This window comes from Hoplias malabaricus, chromosome 1 (genome assembly GCF_029633855.1).
Source record: "Hoplias malabaricus isolate fHopMal1 chromosome 1, fHopMal1.hap1, whole genome shotgun sequence".
Lineage (NCBI taxonomy): Eukaryota > Metazoa > Chordata > Actinopteri > Characiformes > Erythrinidae > Hoplias > Hoplias malabaricus.
Window position 1 is genome coordinate 15,201,240 of NC_089800.1, and position 19,754 is coordinate 15,220,993.

General features: G+C 44.8%; 2 protein-coding genes across 2 annotated transcripts; one reads left to right on the forward strand and one right to left on the reverse strand.

Moving 5' to 3' along the window:
• Positions 1–96: 96 nt before the first annotated feature.
• On the reverse strand, positions 97–6,227 carry tram1 (translocation associated membrane protein 1). Its single transcript, XM_066676438.1, has 11 exons — positions 5,998–6,227; positions 4,549–4,612; positions 4,279–4,400; positions 3,860–3,976; positions 3,559–3,617; positions 3,234–3,318; positions 3,048–3,118; positions 2,858–2,962; positions 2,522–2,665; positions 2,285–2,430; positions 97–1,545 (listed from the first exon to the last, which is right to left on the reverse strand). Exons 1-11 carry the CDS (start codon positions 6,118–6,120, stop codon positions 1,472–1,474), a joined length of 1,110 nt encoding a protein of 369 aa, XP_066532535.1. The 5' UTR covers positions 6,121–6,227; the 3' UTR covers positions 97–1,471.
• A 2,935-nt stretch (positions 6,228–9,162) lies between these two features.
• Positions 9,163–14,818, forward strand: xkr9 (XK, Kell blood group complex subunit-related family, member 9). The gene is made up of 4 exons (XM_066641326.1): positions 9,163–9,243; positions 11,992–12,354; positions 13,228–13,427; positions 13,589–14,818. The coding sequence occupies exons 2-4, from the start codon at positions 12,074–12,076 to the stop codon at positions 14,200–14,202; spliced, it is 1,095 nt and encodes a 364-aa protein (XP_066497423.1). The 5' UTR covers positions 9,163–9,243; positions 11,992–12,073; the 3' UTR covers positions 14,203–14,818.
• Positions 14,819–19,754: the final 4,936 nt, after the last annotated feature.

Genomic DNA, 19,754 nt, shown 5'->3' on the forward strand with positions numbered 1-19,754 from the left:
CATCACTTTGTTTACATTTTACAAGATGTAACACCAAGTGTACGATCAGAAAGGATGAGAGTTCAGTGAAGACAAGACGACAATGTATTTCATCCACCATTTATTTTTCTTAGAACAAAATAAATTCTTAAGAAACACGAGCTGAGCCCACTTCGGAGGAAAAGGCAAAGTATTTTCCTACATTTATAAACACAAGCTCCTCGGTATGGACAAAATCACTCGGGCAGTCGACAAGCAGCGCTGCAGGGAAACTCACAACACAAGGATTTCTAGTGGGCTTTAAAAACACAGCACTTTACTACAGGAATCAGACAAAAGGGTACGTACACACACACACACACACACACACACACACACACACACACACACAGAGAGAAGTCTTAAAGCACCAGAATATTTTTCAATGATCCTATTTTAAAAAGTTGTGTGCAAAGGTTAGGTTAAATTTTAGGGTTGTGTTGATTTTCTAAATAAAATTAAGTGGCGCAGCCTTCATAGAGAACACACACCTCTCCACAGACTCAGATTTACTGGATACAACACACTGGGGGCAACCGTGTCTCATACAGAAGATGCCTCACATTTTATACATCACTACTTTCTGAGGAACTGCTCGGAAAGAGAAGAGTTGAGTGGAAATGAGAATTAAACAGGTCTCAATGACATCTCAGAATCGTTACTTTACTTCTGTGAGAAACAGCAGATTCTGGATACCTGACTTTAACGTTAACCTCATCTTTTGTAAAAGTTCTCATTGCTTTTTTTTTTTTAATAGTTTAAATTTTTGTAACTGTTGAGAAGCTGTGAAAGGTTGTGTTCTCTGTGGAGGGAGCTGTTCACAGCTCCATCAGAAAAACACCACCTCAAAAACACGGGTTCCCTCCGGACACAACTGCAGCTGGTCAAACAATCATCACTGATCCTGTGTAGGTTGTGGTTTAATGAGGCACTTTCGGGCTTGTTTTAATTCTCCGTTTGTGTTGGCACAGTTAACTCACGGTTTGCAAAGCATTCTGGGAGCTGTAGGATGAAGCTTAGAGGACAAAAAGTGTTTGGACCCTTTTCTGAGGGGAAAATAAAGGAAAAATAAACAAAAATAAAGCCAAATAAAGTAAATGACCACACAATCTCCTCATTTCTGCAGTGATGCTCTCCCACAGCCACAGGTGGTAAAGAGGTTTTTGTGACATTTAAAGGACAAACTAAAAGAGTACCATTACTTCTAAACCTCCCCTTTTTTTTCCAGGAATGATTATAGATCTTGTTGACAGAGCTCATGCAGAGCACAGTTCCACTTTTCTACTCCAGTCTCGTCATAAAGACGACAACGAGCAGATCTTAATTTAAACCAGGGTTTGTCTGAGGCAGGAAAAGCAAGCGCTGCAGTGCATACGCTCAGAGCTTGAGAACTGTCCGAAAACAATGGGCGTGACAAACAGGGAATGATCAGAAAAGGGTTCAATATCAATCTTTAGGAGGATTTCTCCTTCCTGGCTCGTGGGGAGTCGGCTCCGTTGGCACTGAGAGATCCGTTCACGCCATTCGCTGTGAAAACACAAAGAATGAAATTACATGTTAATAACACAGTTAATACATTTATAAACAGTTTAAATAGTAAATACAAACAGCCAAAAAGAAGTTTTGGTTCTGCTGTGAATGAGAGACTCATTAGGAGCCTGCGATTGGAGGATTTCTGCAGTGACCAGCTCCTCTCAAACGTGTCCATGAGGGACGATGTGACCCGCTGTGTTTTTTTTTTAGAGATAAAACGTGAAAGTCTACGGCTTGTTAAGGACCATAAAGTCAGAGGGAGAAGGGTCAGATGGTCTGAGAACTCCACACTGACGCGGCTGCAGAGCTGTGGGGGTCAGGGGCAGAAGAGAACTGCAGGGAGCAATGCAATCATCGCTCTTACAGCCCACTCTACCTGCCTCTGGGGGCAGTGTTATGGCTTGAGCTGAGGTACCAGCGCGTTCCAGGAGAGTGCTGGAATTCTTCAGACTCAGACTGTGAGAGAGAGGTTTTGGGAGCGTGAGAATTCACCTTCACTGACCGCCACAGTGTCATAACACACTGGAAGTCTTTGGAATGAGCTAGAGAAGGCTTTACAGCGGGGTGTGTGTAAACTCAGTAGATTTACATTTCTGACTCAAAATGTAAAAGATTTGGAAAGTGCGGGGTTCTGAGGGGGAGTTAAATAAAGGGAAATAACGAACATTAGAGTTCAGAACAAGATGTGTATCAGAGAAATGGAGGGAGGGGAAATAAAAATTTAAACTCTGACCTTTCTTGGACTTGCCCTTGGTGGAGGAGGTTTTCTTTTTTAAGGTGGTGCTCTGAGTTTGTTCTCTCCACCGTCGCAGCTGGAAGTTGATGAATTTCCACATCATGAATGCCTGAGTGGAGCAGATCGCAGCCAGAACCGTCGCCCTGAAACAAAAACAAACAAACTTTGTTTGTTTTGATTTTTTTTCTGTGACAAAGCCTCTTTAACATGCCTCCTGTTCTCGCATGTTTTTACCTGATGAAGAGGATGTTAAAGTTGCCCTCACTGACACTTAGCCCCTGATGCTCTGCTCCGGCCAAACCAAAGCCCACCGTGAGGACGGACAGAGAGAGAGTCAGCAACCGGGCCAGAACAAACAGAACTGCCCAAATACTGAACCTGTAGCACACATGAAAATGAGACAGAAATCCATACAGATTGATCTTTATGGATGTGTTTTTGTTGTAGATCCTGTTGCTATAATCACTGAGCTCCTAAAATGCCCCTTTTCCAGCCACCAGTTGAGTAAGAAGAAGGCATTCAAGATTTTCAGACATCAACGCGAGTGAAAGCGATATGTCAGTGACTTACCCGGCCTGTCTCTCCTCGTTGCTGAAGTAAATGATCCTCGACACATGGAAGAGGAACTCCACAAAATAATGCAGCACCAGCAGAACTAGACCCAAACGATTCAGACTGAACACATACAGAGCACGAATTAAAAATACATTCAAATACTATTACCTACAAAGTGCTCAGAGTTAAAAAGAAGCTTGTTTACTTTAGAATGTATGCTCCCGCAATGTGGACGAGGTACAGACTGATATAAACCAACTGGCGAGGAATGTCCTCCTGAAAAACACAATCCACAGCTGAATCAGCGCAGGGAACTCAAAATCTGCTGAGTCTGAAAACACCACCACTTCAGCTTTACTTATAAAGGGAAACTGATTAAAAACTCACTCACTTTTTTGACCTTCTGGAAGTAGAGCTCAGGAAGAGCGTGGAGCCAGTAACCCAGCTGACAAATGTAGTAAAATTTCATCTGGAACCTACAGCAAAATCCATAAAAAAATTACAATCAGCACCTAACCAAATTTAGTCCAGTCTGATCCCTCCCTGGTCATGGTCCGAATCTGTTAGTCTCATTCTGATCATGGTCCGCTCATGATTTAGTCCAAGTTCGAGTACAGAAAAGAAAAATAAATACAAAAAACATTTCTCCCAAATTTAATCTCAAATTCTGATATTTTGCTCAGAGGAGAAAGAAAAGTTTAGTGAGGAGCACTTACGGCATCAGAGCATGAGGATACCCCTCCCACAGACTCACAGGGTTCGGCAGGATGTTCTCCTACAGAAAAACACAGCCTTTTTTAGCAGAGCACCCCCCATTAACACAGCTGTTCGCATACAGACCAACACTCATCACAAACACTGATAAATCAATGTGATTGATCTGATTGGAGGGATCTGTTTGAGAACTGGGATCTGTTTGAGAACTCGGATCTGTTTATAGCATTACACTCGGAGTGAACGATTTAGGATCTGTGGCTTTGGGGAGGAATATGTGATCTGCCAGGTGAGTGATCTTACTGAAAGCAGGATGCTGGCTCCCCACACACAGGAGAAGAGGTAGAAAGCGCTCAGTTGCCCAGATTCATTAAACTTGCTGTGTTTAGTTTTGGAGAAGTGCATCTTCCTGTTGATTTTCTGCATTTAGAAACAAACAAACAATAAGAACTACTTTTAATCAAACTTTATTCCCATCCACTTATTTTATTTAAATCTTTAAAATTTAAAGAGAAGAGTCGTCATATTCATTCTAGCTAAGAAAAACATACAGGTTCACAAAAATATGCTCTGAAAATCCTCAAAACCTGAACACAACCCAGAGCAGCTCATCAACAACACAATCTCAAATCTCACAGAGAGAGAGAGAGAGAGAGAGAGAGAGAGAGAGAGAGAGAGAGAGAGAGAGAGAGACAGAGAGAGAAATCTGCTCAAACCCTTACATCGAGGACGTACTCCTGGATTATGGCATGCATGATGATGGCCACCAACATGTAGAAGAAGATGGTGGCAGCATCCTTCAGACCATGGTGGAAAAAATTCACAGCAGATTCCTCCAAGCCTTCTGATAAATAAACAAACAAGTCAGAAATAAACGTTTTGGCTGATGGCTGGGTTCAGCTACATGGTGAAGTTCTGTTAATCTTTAGTAAGAGTTCTCAACTGGAAACTTGTCTAAAACAAATGTTTTTGACCTCTGATTCAGTGCTTACCGCCCGCTGTCACCGTGACATTGTACTGGACTGTTATGAACAACACTGCAATCTTCGATGTGATCTGGAAGAAAAGATCAGCACAGATTTGTTTAAGACCCAGTTCAGTGTGAATCCATGGGTGATCAGTATGTGTGCATGGGGTTGTTTAGTTGTGTTGGCTTGTGTGGCATTCAAAGCATATAAAATATTCAAGCATTAAAAATGAAAATAATAATAATAATAATAATTTTATAATTATTCACATTTAAGTGTTATTTATACTAATATGAATGCAGACAATACTGTTGTGCAGCTTTGTTTCCCATAAGCTAAATTAAGCATTTATATCAGTAATAAAAATCAGTGAATAATGAAAATAAATTAAACATTGATAAAAAAAAATAGATAATAAAGTTTGGAAATGATAAAAAAGTAACTAAGCAGGAACGAAAAACTATTTGATAATTGCCAATAAATATTACGTATTAACATATCAATAATACACTTGACATTATGAAAGCAAAACTAGCATTAATACTACTGCTAAGAAATACCCCGTTTTAAAGATTTAATGGCGTTTGATATATGTTTATATTCACTTCGTGACAGGACCAAGCGAAGCGTTGGAAAAACTACATTTCCCATAATGCACCCAGTGTGCTAATGCTGGCACTGCTTTTCAGAAAACAAAAATAAACATTTATGGACTAAATTATGGGCCAGAACCACGTTAAACGATCCAGATTTTAAACAAATAAAGTAAATACTGGGTTCAAAAGAGTAAATATAGGTTTAAACCTGAGTGCTGTGTGTTTGTGGAGGTGTGTGTCAGTGCTGACTGAGCTCTCTCTGAATGCCACGTAACACTAAAAGTGCATCCACAGAAATAGCACTAACTTACAACACAACTGCAATACTATCAAGATTAAAGCTCATAATTAACTTAAAATTAAACTCTCAAGCCAAATTAAAGACTAATTTGAACAAAACATTAAATCTGAAAAGACTGTGTCTTGATTTAATCGAGTTACACACCAGCTGCCAGAAAAAAAATAGCGATTATTAATGAAAGGGACGCCAGAAAAAAAATACAACTTAAGAAAACAACGAGGATCGTTTTATTTTATGTATTTTAGAGATTGAAAAAAGTAAATGTGTCCTAAACACGTAAAATTAAAAGCTAAAAACGAAGTTCAAGCTTGAAAGCCGAAGCTGAGTTTGGACTTTTCCGTTCCACCTTAAATGGTGTAGCGTTTACTATTCCCTGCCAGAGGAACCAGAATGCAACTGCTGCACCATTTAAGGTGGAACAAAAAATTTCAAAACGAAACAAATTTTAAGCCCAAACCGAATAACAAATCATGGCACTGGTTACTTAAACAGCTAAACAAGTCTATTAAAGCACATATAGCCAGTCACTGCCGGAAACTGATGGAAATATTCAAAAAGGAATACAAAAGAACCTACCTCAAACATGAGCCCCAGCAGAAAGAGCATAGCAACACAGGAGACTATATCGGCGTGGTTCTGGATAATAAACTCATGGCTTAGAACCGGAGGGTTCTTGTTGGTCTTCTTTCTGATCCCCATGGTGCTGGAAAACAGACAAAACTTTTCAGAGAGCTGCTTTGAAATGAAGAAGAGGAGACTGCTCCCACCTCCTTTAATCCATTCAGCGAGAAGCGTGGAGCTCTCTGCTGGACTGGAGGCTGGGGGGCAGGGTTGCCAGGTGTGCAGAAAAATCTCCAGGCTAAATATAGGTATTACACGAGTGGACACTTGCTTATCGAAGTTGAAAAATGTTGAGCTCTTTAATCACAGAGTAACCCATTTTAATATTTAGTATTTCACAATAAAACTTCCGTAACTCTGAGTACTCAAAATTACAATGAACGTGTAATGAACGTGTAAACCCTAATGTAGGGTTGCCAGGTCCAGATTTGGAATCAGGAATTAAAGATTTAATTCAAACCACAAACAGCAAAACAAATTTGAAGCTACCACGTCTGCTACTGGAGTCATTTATTAATATATGCATTTTATAAATGTTCATATTGCTATGTGTTTACTGTAATTATTTTGTAAATACAACTAATAATGGGAAGGACTGGCGTCCCCTCCAGGGTGTATTCCCGCCTTGCGCCCGATGATTCCAGGTAGGCTCTGGACCCCCCGCGACCCTAAATTGGATAAGCGGTTACAGATAATGGATGGATGGAACTAATAATGGGGGGCACGGCGGTGCAGCAGGTAGCGTCACACAGCTCCAGGGACCTGGAGGTTGTGGGTTCGATTCCCACTCCGGGTGACTTTCTGTGAGGAGTTGGTGTGTTCTCCCCGTGTCCGCGTGGGATTCCTCCGGGTGCTCCGGTTTCCTCCCACAGTCCAAAAACACACGTTGGTAGGTGGATTGGCGACTCAAAGGTGTGTGTGTGTGTGTGTGTGTTGCCCTGTGAAGGACTGGCGCCCTCCAGGGTGTATTCCTGCCTTGCCCCCAATGATTCCAGGTAGGCATTGGAACCCACCCACGACCCTTAATTGGATAAGCGGTTATAGATAATGAATGAATGAACTAATAATGGAGTAAGTCTGTACTGTGAGCCACTGAGAATGCTTTTTTTGGTTAAATTTATTGTAATGCTTTTAATTAATTGTACAAATTATTCTATAAATATAAATTTTAATTACACCTGTGAATAAAAAAAAATACTGGGTATCCATTTTAGACTACACGGATATACCATTTTCATTTCACTATTTTCATTCAGTCATGGTCTGTAACCCTTATCCAGTTCAGGGCGGCGGTGGGTCCGGAGCCTACCTGGAATTATTGGGCACAAGGCAGGAACACACCCTGGAGGGGGCGCCAGTCCTTCACAAGGTAACACACACTCACACATTCACTCACACACTCACACCTACAGACACTTTTGAGTCACCAATCCACCTACTAATGTGTGTTTTTGGAGCATGAGAGGAAACCAGAGCATCCGGAGTAAACACACGCGGACACTGGATTATTTTTATTATTATTTTATTATTTTTACAGTGTTTTATTAGACAATGTATTAGATTAAACTTCACCATCACGGTGGGGGCCATGGTGCAGTTGGGAGTCCCCCCATGCCCTACACAGTAAAGAAGAGAGAATTTTTTTGTGCTGGTTATTGTTATTTTCTGTTGTTGTCGTCCTTGCAGTTCCAGTAGGGGGCGTAGCTGTGTTTAATTAGTATTTTGGAGTTGTGTTATATGAGATGATGGAGGTTTTTTGTGTGTTTGGCTATCTGCTGTAACCGCACTGGAACGCCCCCCCCCCTGTGTTTGGAGGTGGTGTTAATCACTGGGCGGGGCTTTTCTCTGTCTCAGTAAAGACTGAAGGATTGCCCCCGCCCCCCACCCCTCGCCATGTGCTGTGTTTTCAGCTCCTCTTTCGACCTGTAGCGGAGTGTAGAGTAGGGAGTGTGTGATGAAACAGATCCTGTGACAGATTCAGCTCCTACTTATCTCCGTTTCTGAAGCATGTGATAAGAAAGCCCTGAGCTTCTGAAAATCTCTGTGAACTTTAATCACTCAGAGAATCCACACGTTTCATTTAACAGGTCCAACTGCATTCAAACACACTGCTACCATTTACATGGCACACACATACCCACAGAAAGAGAGAGAGAGAGAGAGAGAGAGAGAGAGAGAGAGAGAGAGGGAGGGAGGAACAGGAATCCTAAAAATGTTCAGAGTTTATTCTCCAGAATCACTGTTTCAGAGGAAGAGTTTATTCATATTAATCTCCTGTTTTAATCTCCAGTTTCAAGCGAAGCATGGAACCATGTCGGAGTGTAAAGGACATTCCTTTAACCCTTTACAGGCCTCGCTTCAGGCCTCTCGTTCATGAAGTAGTTTGTTTTCATTTTTAATTCTGACTGTCACATTTCACTGTGGAAAAACTACAGCGGCCCTTTAGAGTCCGAAAGCTCAAACCCCACACTGTGCACTTTTATATTTTAAAGTGGTTAAAAGAACACACATGAGGGAAACACCCCTGTTCATTAACAGTTAATCAAGCACTGGGGCAAAACACCTGTTGGATGATGGAAGTGGTCCAACACAGTCAGCTCACCTTGGTGGGGTCCACGTGGACACAACAGGGGCTGGGTTAGAGTCAGGGGCTATGGGAGGGACCCAAGTGAGCAGCATAGTCTCTCTTACTGTATGTGGGGTCCACATGAGCCCAGAATCCTGGACCTCCAGCATCCCTGGAGGGCCTCCATGAAATGCCTGGACAGAACTCACTGGTTCTCAGCTGCGCTATACTTTCAAACCCCACACACGTCCCACAGCTTCCAGACCACCCATTCTGGAGGAATTTATTTAGATCTGTCCTTTATTTAAAAAAGTTTGTCACTGAAAGTGCTGCATAAACAAAGGCCAGTGTTATTACTATAGTATTGGTCTGTAATCATACCGCTGTTATAATAATAATCCAGATGTGAAATGTGTGTTTAAGGGCACAGATTTAAACACAGTGTGAGTTCATCTACACGTAGCACTGGGTGTGTCTGAGAGTGCGTATGAGTGAGAGAGAGAGAGAGAGAGAAAGAGAGAGAAATGCCACTCCCTTTCTCTCTTAAAGCAGGGACTGTGTATGACATAATACTAGAGCAGAGTTTGAAAGAGTGAAACTGATTGAGAAACAGTGCATGAGAGACTGAGCGCTGGGTGAGTACGGCTCACTTTCCACAAACACAAACAAATCTTCTGCTTAAAAAACAGACATTACCTGTAAATGAATAAAAACATCATCACAGTCAGATCAGAAACCTCGCATCTCCACCCAGTGTGTGACGGTTTGGTGTAAGTGAGAGTAGTGAGTTTTTATTTTATGCCGTTGTTTACTGTTTCATTTCCAATTTCCCCGGGATGGTTTTCCAAACAGTTTCCAGACACTGCTGATGTTCAGGGGCAGGTTCTGTGGTGTGACTGGGGTGTGTGGGTGTGTGGTGTGGTCAGCTGTGGAGGTGCTGTTATGACGCTGAGCCCAGAGACACACAGCAATGGTCAGAACAGTCCATGCGTCCACAGTCTGGACACATCAAAGGGGCTTATTAATAACAGAGTGTCTTATTAAAGGGGAAATACAGAACACATTCTCCACTGAGACCCCTTTCAGAAATATTTCAGTTCCCTGAGCTCTCTTTGCTAGAGGAAATAAACAGAAATTATAGTCAAATCTGCTCTGAAAACAAATTATTTCCTTCTCTTTACTTTACAGATTTATAACTTATTTATATTTATTTATTTTTTATTTACTTGTTACATCTTATTTACTATATACTTATAATTTAATCTTCATTTGCTCCTTGTTTCCTCCTTGTTTACTCTCTCTGTGATGGGGTGTGTGTTGTTCTGACCCATGGAGCTAGTCTGTGTTTTTCTGAAGAAGTAAAGTCCACTGACACTGACCGGGTCATGGACTCTGGTGGACCCTCTGCCCATAATTTATACAAATTTACCCCCCACTGCAACAAGGAGAAACATGTGCCCATCAGCCAGAACATTAAAACCACCTCCTCTTTCTATCCTTGCTGTCCCCTCTCTCAGCTCCACTGTCCCCTCAATGTCTCCTCTCTCAGCTCCACTGTCCCCTCTCTCGGCTCCACTGTCCCCTCACTGTCCCCTCTCTCAGCTCCACTGTCCCCTCACTGTCCCCTCTCTCAGCTCCACTGTCCCCTCATTGTCCCCTCTCTCAGCTCCACTGTCCCCTCACTGTCCCCTCTCTCGGCTCCACTGTCCCCTCACTGTCCCCTCTCTCGGCTCCACTGTCCCCTCACTGTTCCCTCTCTCGGCTCCACTGTCCCCTCACTGTCCCCTCTCTCAGCTCCACTGTCCCCTCACTGTCCCCTCTCTCGGCTCCACTGTCCCCTCACTGTCCCCTCTCTTAGCTCCACTGTCCCCTCTCTCGGCTCCACTGTCCCCTCACTGTCCCCTCTCTCAGCTCCACTGTCCCCTCACTGTCCCCTCTCTAAGCTCCACTGTCCCCTCTCTCGGCTCCACTGTCCCCTCTCTTGGCTCCACTGTCCCCTCTCTTGGCTCCACTGTCCCTCAATGTCCCCTCTCTCAGCTCCACTGTCCCCTCACTGTCTCCTCTCTCAACCCTACTGTCCCCTCTCTCGGCTCCACTGTCCCCTCACTGTCCCCTCTCTCAGCTCCACTGTCCCCTCACTGTCCACTCTCTAAGCTCCACTGTCCCCTCTCTCGGCTCCACTGTCCCCTCACTGTCCCCTCTCTCGGCTCCACTGTCCCCTCACTGTCCCCTCTCTTGGCTCCACTGTTTCCTCACTGTCCCCTCTCTCGGCTCCACTGTCCCCTCACTGTCTCCTCTCTCAGCTCCACTGTCCCCTCACTGTCCCCTCTCTCAGCTCCACTGTCCCCTCACTGTCCCCTCTCTCAGCTCCACTGTCCCCTCACTGTCCCCTCTCTTGGCTCCACTGTTTCCTCACTGTCCCCTCTCTCGGCTCCACTGTCCCCTCACTGTCTCCTCTCTCGGCTCCACTGTCCCCTCTCTCGGCTCCACTGTCCCCTCTCTCGGCTCCACTGTCCCCTCACTGTCCCCTCTCTCAGCTCCACTGTCCCCTCACTGTCCCCTCTCTAAGCTCCACTGTCCCCTCTCTTGGCTCCACTGTCCCCTCACTTGGCTCCACTGTCCCTCAATGTCCCCTCTCTCAGCTCCACTGTCCCCTCACTGTCTCCTCTCTCAGCCCTACTGTCCCCTCTCTCGGCTCCACTGTCCCCTCACTGTCCCCTCTCTCTGCTCCACCGTCCCCTCACTATCCCCTCTCTCAGCTCCACTGTCCCTCACTGTTCCCTCTCTCAGCTCCACTGTCCCCTCTCTCGGCTCCACTGTCCCCTCTCTCGGCTCCACTGTCCCCTCACTGTACCCTCTCTCAGCTCCACTGTCCCCTCTCTCAGCTCCACTGTCCCCTCACTGTCCCCTCTCTCAGCTCCACTGTCCCCTCACTCTCCCCTCTCTCAGCTCCACTGTCCCCTCACTGTCCCCTCTCTCAGCTCCACTGTCCCCTCACTGTCCCCTCTCTCAGCTCCACTGTCCACTCTCTCAGCTCCACTGTCCCCTCACTGTCCCTCTCTCGGCTCCACTGTCCCCTCACTGTCCTCTCTCTCGGCTCCACTGAGCAGGTGTAATGTGGTGGTGGATCATTCTCAACGCTGCAGTGACACTGATGTGGTGGTGGTGTGTTAGTGTGTGTTGTGCTGGTGCCAGTGGATCAGACACAGCAGTGCTGCTGGAGTTTTTAAACCCCTCAGTGTCACTGCTGGACTGAGAATAGTCCACCAACCAAAAGAGTGTGGAGTCCTGTTGTTTAATCTGCTGTTTACTCTGTTGTTTACTGCATTGTTTACCCTGTTGTTTATTGTGTTGTTGACTGCATTGTTTACTCTGCTGTGCAGGTTCTGGATAATGGGATGGACATAGCCTCTAAAGTCCAGTCCAGACGAGAATAAAGTGACCTGTCTCTGAGACCGAACTGCGATGTCAGACGAAGAAATGACGAGGGTCCTCTGGGTCTCCACCATGCTCGGCCTCCTGTGCTCTGCAGCCGACACCATGTCTGACCTTCTGCTGGGCATCCAGTATTTTAGGGAGGGGAGGTGTGTGTGCTTCGCTCTGACCTTGACCTTCATCGTGGTGGCATCTGTGGTCACTCAGATCTTCAGCTACGCCTGGTTCAGAGATGATGGGCCAAAGGACAAGACACTGACCAAGTTTCAGCTGATCACTGTCCACCTGCTACACATGGGCTTCTTCACTCGGTAAAAATTCACATTTATGGCATTCAGCAGACGCTCCGATCCAGAGTGACACGCAGAAGCACTTTTGTTTAGTCAGAGTGTGTATTCTAGTGAGTACAAACAGGTTAAAGTCTAAAATCCCCTTGAGCTCAGACTCAGCTCAGCTGAGAACTGGAGCCCAGGCTGAGACCTGGAAAGACATCATTGATAATTCCAGAGAGCTATTGTTCTCACAGAAAAACAACCCCCTGCCTGTGTTCATGCAGAAGCCAGGTGCCATTTCACGGCCATGGCTGAGATACAGAGAGACAAACACACAGACAGAGAGGGACAGAGAGAGAGAAAGACAGCAAGAGAGACAGAGAGAGACCTGAGCCAGTTCAGACAGTTTGTTTCCCATTTACAGATCCAGGGCTGCATACAAACACCTTTTTCCAGTGCAAACAGACGGAGAGCAGCAAATTGTAACATTGTAACAGTAGGAGACATTCTCTGAATTTTATAAAAAGTCGTCTTTAAGCAGTTTAGAAAGAGATGTGTCTTCAGTCAAGGTTTGAAGAGCCAGTGGATGAACAGAACTGATTTGAGAGTGTTCTTCTCGGAAGTTCTCTCTATGATCTTGAGTCAGAAAACACATGGTTCAGTGTCTCAGCTCATGCTCCAGTCGGAATCTCTCGTTTCTCAGCTAGCTCTGTAATATAGTAAATACAGATAAAAAAAAAGACAAATAAAGTTCATGTCCTTGTTTGAGGTCCTTCAAGATGCCTTTGAAGTAAATGAAAATACCTCATTTAGAATCATCCTCCAGTTTATCTCCTGCTCCCTGCACTGGTCTCTAGCTGTTGGTCTTTGAGCAGGTTCTTGACGTCCCTCTCTCTCTGGTTCTGTCCTCAGACACCTGCAGCTGCTGAAGGCCAGTTTCGGCTGCGTGTGGTGTGGGAGAACGAGCCCTGCGTCTGCGGATGATAAGGCTTTGAGCGCTTTGAGGGACCTGAGCATGCTCCGTCTGTTCGAGACGTTCCTGGAGAGCGTTCCTCAGCTTCTCCTCCAGCTTTACATTGTCCTCCAACAGCAGGACGCCACTGTCATACAGAGTGAGTATAGCCCTGACTCGCCCAGTGCTCTCCTCAGAGCGTGTTGAGTTTAATTAAAGCTGATTCACTCTCCAGGTGTGTGTCATAGTGCAGTGAATAATCACTGATTGATTTGTTTAGGTTTGTTTTGTGTTCATGTTTGTTTTGTGTTTGATGTGTAGGTCTGAGCATGGTGGTGTCATTCTTGAGCACTGCATGGACGCTGGTGGATTTCTGGCGATGTCTGCGGAGGTCTCTTCCCCAGAGGGGGGCGATGTTGCGCTGGTTCCCTGCGGCTGTTTACCTGCTCTATAAAGCTCTGACGATTTCTGCGCGGATCCTGGGCCTGGTTCTGCTCCTGAAGCTGAACCTCTACTGCGTCCTTGTTCTGCTCCTCCAGTGGCTGCTGTGCGGGTTGTGGACTCACAAGGTGAAGACGGAGTTCTGCACATCGCTGTGTTTGGAGATTCTCTACCGAGCCATGGTGGCCTTCATCCTCATCTTCACCTTCTTCAACATCAAAGGGCAGAACACAAAGGTTCCGATGATTGTTTATTACGTGGTGGTTTCTCTGCAGAACATCTCGGCTCCTCTGCTGCTGTTCATCCTCAGCCCCTCTGTCCTGGACCATGACCTGTACCTGACCCTGACGGCCTTTATCCTCGTGGCGAACACCATGGGGCTGTTTTTCTTAGCTTTGTATTACTGGGCTCTGCACCCGACGCTGAGCAGACAGGCTGACGTCGTGGACGGCATAGTGCCCAGCTTGAGACAAAGGTCCACATTGGTTTTGTAAACATCTAACACTGTCTGCAGGTGCACATGCATCCAACACAAAACAATGAGTACTATAGGGTTAAAGCAAAGTTTTCATAGATCTTCACGAGTCACAGAGAAATGACCCTGAGTCGACTCAGGAGTCACCAGAACCCGACTGTGAATTGACTAAGGAGGCACCGGGGGACGACTCTGGGTCTATTTTCAAGACACTGGCCCTGTGGTTCACTATTCACTTTTCCCTATATTTTTCATTGCATATTGCACTACTCTAGTGAACTGAAGTCAGGAGGATAGTGAACGATTTCAGAAACAAACTCATGAGGGTTTTACCAAACAATTCAGTGGATTATGGGGAATCTGGTATCCACTAGTGTACATGGGTTATACATTGCATTTTGCAGTGCATTGTGGGACACTGAAAGTGCACCATATAGTGAACAGGGCACGGTTTCAGACACAGTGTGTGAGGCTTCAAAAGTCATGTGATTCTGAGTCCGTAACAATGGGCTGTAGCTGTAAACATGTTTTTTTATGACATCACAAAGACAATGTGAGACAACGAGGCAGAGTTTAAAGAATTAAAGCAGTGCAGATTTCAATTAAAAAAGGAGAATAAATTGTGTGCCCCCCCCCTCCCCACACACACACACACAAGAGATCTGATAACACACCTGTAACAGAGAGAGTCCCCCGTGCTGTTACAGGTGTGTTATCAGATCTCTTACACTCATATCAGTGAAACTAATTCAGACAACCACACGTAGAACTGAGCTTTGGGTCAGAACTGAGGACAGTTGTGTGTATTTTTGGTGTAAATTACATACAGGTGAATTTTGATGAACTGCACCTGTAACTTTACACCAGTTACAACAGAGCTGTGATATTAATTTATTTTAACAAGGTTAAATATTAAAGAACTTGTATTTCTCAGGAAGTGATGTATTACTGATGTAATGTTGTTGTTGTTGTTGTTGATGTTGTTGTTGTCCATGGGCTGGGTCAGGGTCAGAGTAAGTGTCCTGTTTAATAAAGCAGGATTTCACAGTTTAATTGGATAACCTCAGACATATGTGTCCAATAGGAAAAGAGCTGAGGGACTCTGAGCACAAGCTATCCAGCTAACGCCTAAATTCCTCCTGCTGTGTGGAACAAAGCAGTATTTCAGACATCTTCAGCTTCGAGTGTGTCGTCCCACAGCATTGTCCTAAAAAGCTGTTGGTTCATTTGAACATTCTCCAGTTTGGGTTTAAGTGATATAGCTATCTGAGAAATCCTGCTTTGTGGAACAGTACCAGGGTTTTTTTAAAGCCCGAAGTTGAGGATTATTCAGAAACTGTTTGATGTCGAAGATCCCAGTTCTGAACCGTTCAGCCTAATTTATTCTTCTGCGTTGGACCTACCACGTAGCCTGACACTCACCTCTCCAGAAATGTAACTATGTGACACGTTGACACAGACCACAATGACTTTGATTGGTCAGCAGTCGGATGGACATTGTTTATGTTGAACCGAAGAAGTACTGAAACTCCTCTCCTCCACACACAGAGACACAGAGACTGCAGTACATTCATAGCGATATTTTTCCTCAGAAATGGTGTGGGTGTCCGGGATTAATAAAAAAGTTGAACAAAGGAAAAAGGCAAAAGTCTCGACAAAAAAAAAAAAAAAAACTCAGGACCTTTTGGGGAAAAACGTTAAAGATTAATAAAAGTAATTCTACTATATGACTACATAGTATACCACATAATGTAGTGGGAGATGTTTGAGATTCAGTGTGCAGTGTTCAATTGCAGTGTGACACAGGCACCGACGCACCCAACAATGTAAAGAATACAAAAGAGTACATTTTGTAATGTACAGTGAAAATAATAAGAAATTTAAGTTGTAAATGTCGCCCTCTGGTGGTGAACTGTTGACATTCCAATAAACAGAAAACTCACCCGCAAACAGAAACCACCACCACATATACTCCATCCATCCATTATCTGTAACCGCTTATCCAATTTAGGGTCGCGGGGGGGGGATCCAGAGCCTACCTGGAATCATCGGGCGCAAGGCGGGAATAAACCCTGGAGGGGACGCCAGTCCTTCGCAGGGCAACACAGACACACACAAATTCACTCACACACCTACGGACACTTTCGAGTCGCCAATCCACCTGCAACGTGTGTTTTTGGACTGTGGGAGGAAACCCACGCGGACACGGGGAGAACACACCAACTTTTCACAGACAGTCACCCGGAGCTGGAATCGAACCCACAGCCTTCAGGTTCCTGGAGCTGTGTGACACTACCTGCTGCGCCACCGTGCCGCCCCCACATATACTCAGTAGTGTATCAGAAAAAGCTGCCTGCAGAAGTATAAGCAGGAGATATGTACAGCACAAATCCCCTTATTACTGAAATTATAAGTTAATTACGGTGATAAGGAATGATTTTATGTTTTTTTATTTACATTAAATTCAATCAATTAATTACATTTAATTAACTCAATCAAATAATATTAGTAAACTTAGATTGTGTAATGTACCGGAGAAAAACAGATTTAGGAGGTAAAACACCAGAAAACAGTAAAAAAAAATTTTTTTTGGTCTGAGCATGCGCAGAGCTGCAAAGTAGCACATTTCGACAAAGGCCTGCTCTGGCTCAGGTTAGGCCCCGTCCGGCAGCGCCTCCTCTCACCAGAAGTGGACCACATTCTGTCTGGGAGGGTTCCCTTTACGTCCCGATCCGGTGTTTATGTGGCCCTCATGTGGCGAGCGGGGGCAGTGCGCTCAGTGCGGTGGGGCACATTTTAACCCTAACAAGAACTGGGCTGACAAATCTCTCTCTCTCTCTCTCTCCTTCTTCTCTTTCCACTGTAAAACCAGTGTGTGATTGCAGGGATTGTCCTGCAGGTGTCAGTCTTTATCTAAGTTTGCTTCAGTTAAAGACCGATTCAGTTGCAAATACACAACACATCACAAATCCCAAAACCAAAAACAACAAACAACACAAAACAAACCCACGGTTGTTGTGCGCCTTTTGTCAGTCCAAGTTTCTCTGGAGCTTTTACTATTATGTTTTTTTTTACTTTGTTCTTTTTGTGGAGAAATGTTTCACGGCCATAATCTCCCCGGAATACAACAGGAAAAATAACAACTCCTACTTCGCCACTGCTCTGAGTGGAACATAAACAAATGAAAGTCAGTGTCAGGTTTTTACTGTGTGTGTGTGTGTGTGTGTGTAAAACTGTGAGTAATTATGTGTAGAAGTGTGTATAATTGTGTGTGAGAGTGCTGAACTCTAAGTGTGTGTGTGTGTGTGTGTAATTACCGTCCCCAGAACTCTGTCCAAACACGGCTCTGAGTTTTATGTTTCATCCAGTTTCTATTCCACTGTCATCAAAAAAACACTACCTGGACCCCCGCAGATTACCCATGATGCTCAGCGCAGGAGCCGAGACTGAACGAGACCCTCACTTCACACACCGCAAGAAAAACAGTGGAAGAAAAACAGAGAGAATGTCTTACAACAACATCGCCCTCAGAAACGAGGCTGAATTAACAGCTCTGGTATAAGCTGTTGTAGAAGTATAATTACCCTGGGGGTAGTTTGGGGGGCTGTGGAGAGGAGATGATAATTGGTTTTAACTTTAAACTCTGATAATCACTTTTAATAACAGTGAAATAAGCATTAATAAAAAACCCTCCTCTGTGAAACCACTATAATCTGAACAGCAAACAGTGATAATTCACACTGCGAGAACACCCACCTAGCAATGGCCTAACAATCACCCTGGATACAACAGCAACCACCTGGGATACCATAGAAACCACCTCGGATACCATAGCAATCACCACGGTTACTAAAACAATCACTTGGGATACCATAGCAATCAATGACATACCACAGCAACAGCCTGACATACTATAGCAACTGCCTCACATACCATAGCAATGGCATGGGATATGCCAAGAACATAGGAGATACCATAGCAACCACCTGGGATGCCATAGCCACTCACTGGAATACCATAGAAACCACCTGGGTTACTATAACAACACCTGGGATACCACAGCAACTGCTTAACAGCTTGACTGTCTGGGATACCCAAATAACCACTCAGGCGAGCATAGCAACCAACAGTGTTGCTCAAGCAACTGCCAGGGATACCATATCTAGCACATGACATACCATAGCAACATATAGGATATGACAGCAACAGTCTTGCAACACCTAAACTACAGTAAATACCAAAGCAGTTAGAACACTTGGAACGTGTCGGAAATAATCAAACAAAGCCTTAATGACCATCTCTAACACCATAGCAACACACTAACAACCACCTGGAACATGTCAGAAACCTTCTTTCAACCCTCAGTGACCATCTCTGACACAGCAGTGACCTTGGTACCGCCCTGTCACAGAGTAAATGTTTAACAGCCAACTGGAACACTGCGTAATTCCTGCCGTCTCTCTGTATTTCTCTCAGCGCCTGGTGTGAGATTTGGAACTTTTCATCACGCATCGTCTACTCCAGTAACTTCAAAGTGCGTTAGAGTTTATATTTTACTAAAAATACAAACAGATAAAGATAAAGATAAAGACAATGACATCAGGAGCAGACAAGGGCAAAGGAACATATTGATGCAGCAAGTCTCAGCAGAACGACACCAGATACCTGCTAAAAACAGAGCTTTCACTTACTCATGGATTCTCTCCCTCCCTCCCTCTTTCTCTCGCTCTCTCTCTCCCTCTCTCCTTCTCCCTCCCGCTCTCTTCCTCTCCCTCTCTCTCTGGTGAAAAAGTAAAACCCTGCTCTAATGGAATTCCAGTCTGCTGCAGATTGTGGACATACAAAAGAATATTTGTTTGTTCGCCTGGTTTCGGAGCGAGGGTCCAGCGGAGCGTGAGGTAGCGAAGCTGCAGATAACTCCTCTGGCTGAGGGCCACATTTGCTTTGTGTGGAAAGCAAGGGGGAATTTGTGCGGCGTCTGACAGTGAGGCCTACACAACAGCTGAAGGGCCGGCTATTAGCGGACGCTAATGTATGGCATTAAATACCATTGGTTTATTCCCCAGGCTAGGCTAACTCTGGACACAGCGTTGGCCAGTGGGCACAAGAGTTGGGCACAGTGCTGAAACCCACCCAAAAAATGAAATGGACAACATACATTTACAACACCCTGTGATGTGAAAGCACTGAGACAATGCTCCAGTCTGGAGTTAAGAAGTTCTCGCAGTGTTAGCTGTAGCTTAGAGCATGTAGCATTATTGATTTGGACACAGGCCACACCCACAGCCCCTTATATGAACAGTGTACATAAACCAACAGTATGAAAGTGACCTGTTCTTAGGTCTGGGGTAAAAGTGAGAACTCCTCAGATGCAGGCCATCTGTCAGTCAAAGCCGAGGCCCCGCCCCCAGCCGTCTGTGACTGGCTCCTGTGTCAGAGTCTGGTTTCTGATGGATGGCTGAGGTCAGTGGTTCAACGCCGCGGGCTTCAGCCTCCAAACCAGATCAAAACATCAGAGAGAAACCTGAACACTGCTCTCAGCTGAGAAAACTCATAACTCTGCCCCCAGCA

Excerpts from the sequence above, each read along its gene's own strand:
- xkr9 (XM_066641326.1), top strand. The coding sequence starts at position 12,074 with ATGTCAGACGAAGAAATGACGAGGGTCCTCTGGGTCTCCACCATGCTC. Across the intron at positions 12,355-13,227 it reads CACATGGGCTTCTTCACTCG|ACACCTGCAGCTGCTGAAGG; the intron begins GTAAAAATTCAC and ends TTCTGTCCTCAG. Across the intron at positions 13,428-13,588 it reads GGACGCCACTGTCATACAGA|GTCTGAGCATGGTGGTGTCA; the intron begins GTGAGTATAGCC and ends TTTGATGTGTAG.
- tram1 (XM_066676438.1), bottom strand. The coding sequence starts at position 6,120 with ATGGGGATCAGAAAGAAGACCAACAAGAACCCTCCGGTTCTAAGCCAT. Across the intron at positions 4,613-5,997 it reads TGCTGGGGCTCATGTTTGAG|ATCACATCGAAGATTGCAGT; the intron begins GTAGGTTCTTTT and ends CTTTTCTTCCAG. Across the intron at positions 4,401-4,548 it reads TGTCACGGTGACAGCGGGCG|AAGGCTTGGAGGAATCTGCT; the intron begins GTAAGCACTGAA and ends TTTATTTATCAG.